At 40.1% G+C, this 4,016-nt stretch overlaps 1 protein-coding gene across 1 annotated transcript; it reads left to right on the top strand.

Moving 5' to 3' along the window:
* The first annotated feature begins 697 nt into the window (after positions 1–697).
* On the top strand, positions 698–2,301 carry LOC110879085. Its single transcript, XM_022127491.2, has one exon. It carries the CDS (start codon positions 701–703, stop codon positions 2,102–2,104), a length of 1,404 nt encoding a protein of 467 aa, XP_021983183.1. The 5' UTR covers positions 698–700; the 3' UTR covers positions 2,105–2,301.
* The last annotated feature ends 1,715 nt before the right edge of the window (positions 2,302–4,016 follow it).

Raw genomic sequence — 4,016 nt, 5'->3', positions numbered from 1 at the left:
TTATTTTAGTTTAAAAAACCTTGGAGGAATTTGTATTAAATAGAAAATGGTCAAATGACTAGCAATTTTATGAAATTACCCCTAACTTTTTAGTATAAGTTTTTAATTATAAGTGTTTTATTTGTAATCAACACCAACCCTTGATTTATACTATCAACGACTCAGATATATTCTTACGGTTCTTACACTTAGAACTATTTGTAGAACATCTCAACCCATATATCTAGTATTAGGGTGAAGGGGGCACCCCCCTAATTAGGTGAGGGAAAACTTTTTTTAACCCAATCATACATTGCCATGTCATTTCCCCTTTATAACTTCCCTCTTGTCCAAAAACGTACGGGATGCACCTCTCTTAGGAGAATTGTTTTTTTATTTAAAAAAAAAATTCATTGGTCTATTAGTTCCCTCTCTCCTTCCTTTCTTCGGTGACTCCCCACCGATTTGGCCCCCCGAAATCTGTCACCGCCTGGATGGCGGCACCACCACCGAGCGACAACAACGGTCCCCGCAAGGGGTTACCGATTGTGCCCCGCTCCCCCTTAGATTTAAGCTTAATTAGGAAAGTTGCTTTGATGGTAAAAAAATAAAGAAAATAAAGAATAAAGAAAACGGAAAACTCAATGACAAGTAATAAGATCTAATTACAAAATTGGGTCCCACCATATATGCAGCTACAAATACCCACCCCCTCTTTCCAATGGACTCATCATCCCCTTTCTTTCCTCTATTTTCACTTCACCATCATCATTTCTTCCTCTCTCTCTCTCTCTCTCTGATAACAACCTCACAGCAAACAAACTACCAGTATCTCCTTTTCCAATCTTCCAACCCAAGTTTTACTTCTTCCCACTGGGATTCCACTCTTTTAAGCGTTCAAACAACCACTCAAATCAACAAAATGGTGGACGTTGATCGGAGAATGAGCGGCTTAAACCCCGCACACCTCGCCGGCCTCCGCCGTCTCTCCGCCAGAGCCGCCGCATCATCCCCCTCAACCCCACTTCCAGCTCGCAACAGCCTCATCTCCTTCACCTCCTTAGCCGATAAAGTATTAACCCACCTCAAAACCTCTAACGTACAAGTCCAAACCGGGTTATCCGAAAAAGAATTCGCAAGAGCCGAAGCCGAGTTCGGATTCGCATTCCCACCCGACCTTAAAGCCGTTCTTTCAGCCGGGTTACCTGTCGGACCGGGTTTTCCAGACTGGCGGTCCACTGGCTCATCCCGTCAACAACTACGCGCCACGTTGGATCTCCCCATCGCTTCTATTTCGTTTCATATTGCGAGAAATGCATTGTGGTCGAAATCATGGGGTGTACGGCCTACAGAACCGGAAAAGGCGATGAAGATAGCGAGAAACGCTTTAAAACGTGCACCGCTTTTGGTGCCGGTTTTTAACCACTGCTACATTCCGTGTAACCCTTCGTTAGCCGGGAACCCGGTTTTTTACGTCGACGAGAATCAGATATTTTGTTGTGGGTTTGATCTATCTGATTTTTTCGACCGGGAGAAATCAACTTTGTTCGCGAAAAATGATCCAAAACACATTATGAGAAAACGGTTTACAAGTGAAAAATCTGGAACGATGATGTCGAATATTTCTCGCCGGAGTCTAGACGCGGTCGCCGGCGGTAGGACACCGAGATGGGTGGAGTTTTGGAGTGACGCCGCCGTGGACAGGCGGAAGAGAAACTCAAACTCGTCGTCTTCGTCATCATCGGCATCCCCAGAACGGTTGTTTGAAATCCCAAGATCCGGGACTCCGAAATGGGTCGATTCGTATGTGCAACAGCTCGGGTCGGTTTTGAAAGATGGCGGGTGGGCGGAATCCGACGTGTCGGATATTGTTGATGTTTCGTCTTCCGGTTTTTTTGATGGTGAGATGGTGTTGTTGGATAATCAAGCGGTTTTGGATGCTCTTTTAGTGAAAGCGAATCGGTTGTCGGAGTCGTTACAGAAAGCTGGGTGGAGCTCCGAAGAGGTTTCGGATGCTTTTGGGTTTGATTTCCGGCAGGTGAAAGAACGGAAACCGGTGAGGAAAATATCGCCGGAGTTGGTGGAGAAGATTGGAAGACTGGTTGAATCTGTCTCGAAATCTTGACGAGTTCATCGCCGGAGTTTGCGGTAGCCGACAGATTTCTAAATTTTTTTATTTTTGGAAATACAAATACGAAATGTGTAATAAAGAAAAGCGAAGTTATTATTTTTTAATACTGTATTTAGTTGTTAGAGTTATAGTATTTCAGTAAAAAATATTAGTATCATCAATTAAAGTTACTTTTATTGTTGTTTAAAATATGTTTTTATAGTATTTTATCAATCAATGTTTTCTTGTTTTAGCCTTTGTAAAAAAATACACTGACATAACTATGTCTTAAACTATTTGTCTATTTTTGGTGTACTATATTCCTATTATACTAGAATCATAAAATTACTTATAATAAAATTACATGTCTATTAAAATTTACTTCTAAAATTCATAATTCACTTTACTTGTTATGACTACATCTACACACAAACGTGAAAAGAGAGGTAGGTTAAACCTCTTAAAATATTAAGGCTGTTTATTTTGTAATGTATTTTAAAATAAACTTGTAGTAGTATACGGACGATGGTGGACGTGGTAGTGGTAGATGGTGGTTGTGGGTGGTGGTGTTTAACTCTCTACGGACCTTAAAAGATTTTAAAAGTGTTTGGGGCAAGTCTGTATCAAGAAAAGCTCGCGCAGATGTTTTTTAATGAAACATTTTCGGAAAAACAAATAGTCTGCAGATAATGATGTCTGTGCGACGAAGACAGATAAGCCTACTTAATTTTTTTTTTAAAAACAAAAACATCTTAATGTTCAATTTGTGTGATTTGAACCCGTATCAGTTTGAGAGGATAAACACCTAGGGACTAGCATCACAAGATCAAGATTCCAGCGTCCACTACTTGTTTTAGATGTTTGCATAAAAAACTATTGGGTGTGTGAACCGGAATAAAAAAATAGCAAAGGGTAGGTTACTAATGAAGGAATGCACGTGTGGGGGCTCTTTTGTGAACAAATAAATAAATATACGTTAGACCCCCCGGGGCGTTTTTTTTAAAAAAATTTGCAAAATAACGCCCAAAAACGCCGGAACCCCCATTACACGGGGCGTTTCCGGGCGTTTTTTTTTTTAAATTTTGTTGTTGGCGTGTTTATGAAAACGCTGTTAAATTGAAAGGTGGCAAAAATTCGACCGTTGCCAACGGTCAAAAACTTATTTTTTATTTTTTTTTAATTCTAAATTTTACCCACTATATATATATCAATCCATTTTCTTCATTTTTTTATAAACTTTCTACTACTTTCTAACCCACTCTCTTCTACTACTTTATAAAAAAACCTCCACTTTCTCCTATTTTTTTACAAGTATGCATCCATACCGACCCCCGTTTGGTGGCTTCTACGAAAAAGTCCAAAGTGGGCGCTTGTTAATCCAATGACGTCAAGTAGTAGACGCCGGGCTAAAAGGTCAAAAACATCATCCTCCGCCGACCCGTCAACTCCGACATCCGATGCCCGTAATGTTAATTTAAATGAAACGTTGGACGTTGACGAGCAAATTCAAGAAGAGTTGGCCCGACCCACCGGTAGAAGAAAGGGAACGGGGAAAAAAACGGTCGAGTCGTCTTCCGATCTCGAACTATATTTTATTTAAAAAATATTGTAATTTATATTTTAATTTATGGAAGACTTTATCTTTTATATTTAAAAAAAAAATAATTGTTGGGCATTATTGGGATAATGCCCCACTACACCTTTTTTTCTATAATGCCCAAAGTGTGACTAGGCGACACGTGGCGGATAATGCCCCATGTTGGGGGCATTATTCTTGTTTACCATTACGCATGGTCTTATTGGGTTTCTTCTAATATATGGAATCGAAAAAGCAAACAGTAGGAACGATGTCGTTTCAAGATGTTTGTTGCTTCGGAACCCGTGTGTTTTCATGGATAAAGCGAACTGTATTTCTGGGGTTGGGTGT

The sequence above is a fragment of the Helianthus annuus genome, chromosome 9 (genome assembly GCF_002127325.2).
Source record: "Helianthus annuus cultivar XRQ/B chromosome 9, HanXRQr2.0-SUNRISE, whole genome shotgun sequence".
Classification (NCBI taxonomy): domain Eukaryota; kingdom Viridiplantae; phylum Streptophyta; class Magnoliopsida; order Asterales; family Asteraceae; genus Helianthus; species Helianthus annuus.
The sequence above is the reverse complement of the archived record's forward strand: the minus strand, read 5'-3'. Positions and strand labels throughout refer to the sequence as shown.

Bases quoted from the DNA above. Each gene is read 5' to 3' on its own strand.
- LOC110879085 (XM_022127491.2), top strand. From the start codon at position 701: ATGGACTCATCATCCCCTTTCTTTCCTCTATTTTCACTTCACCATCAT.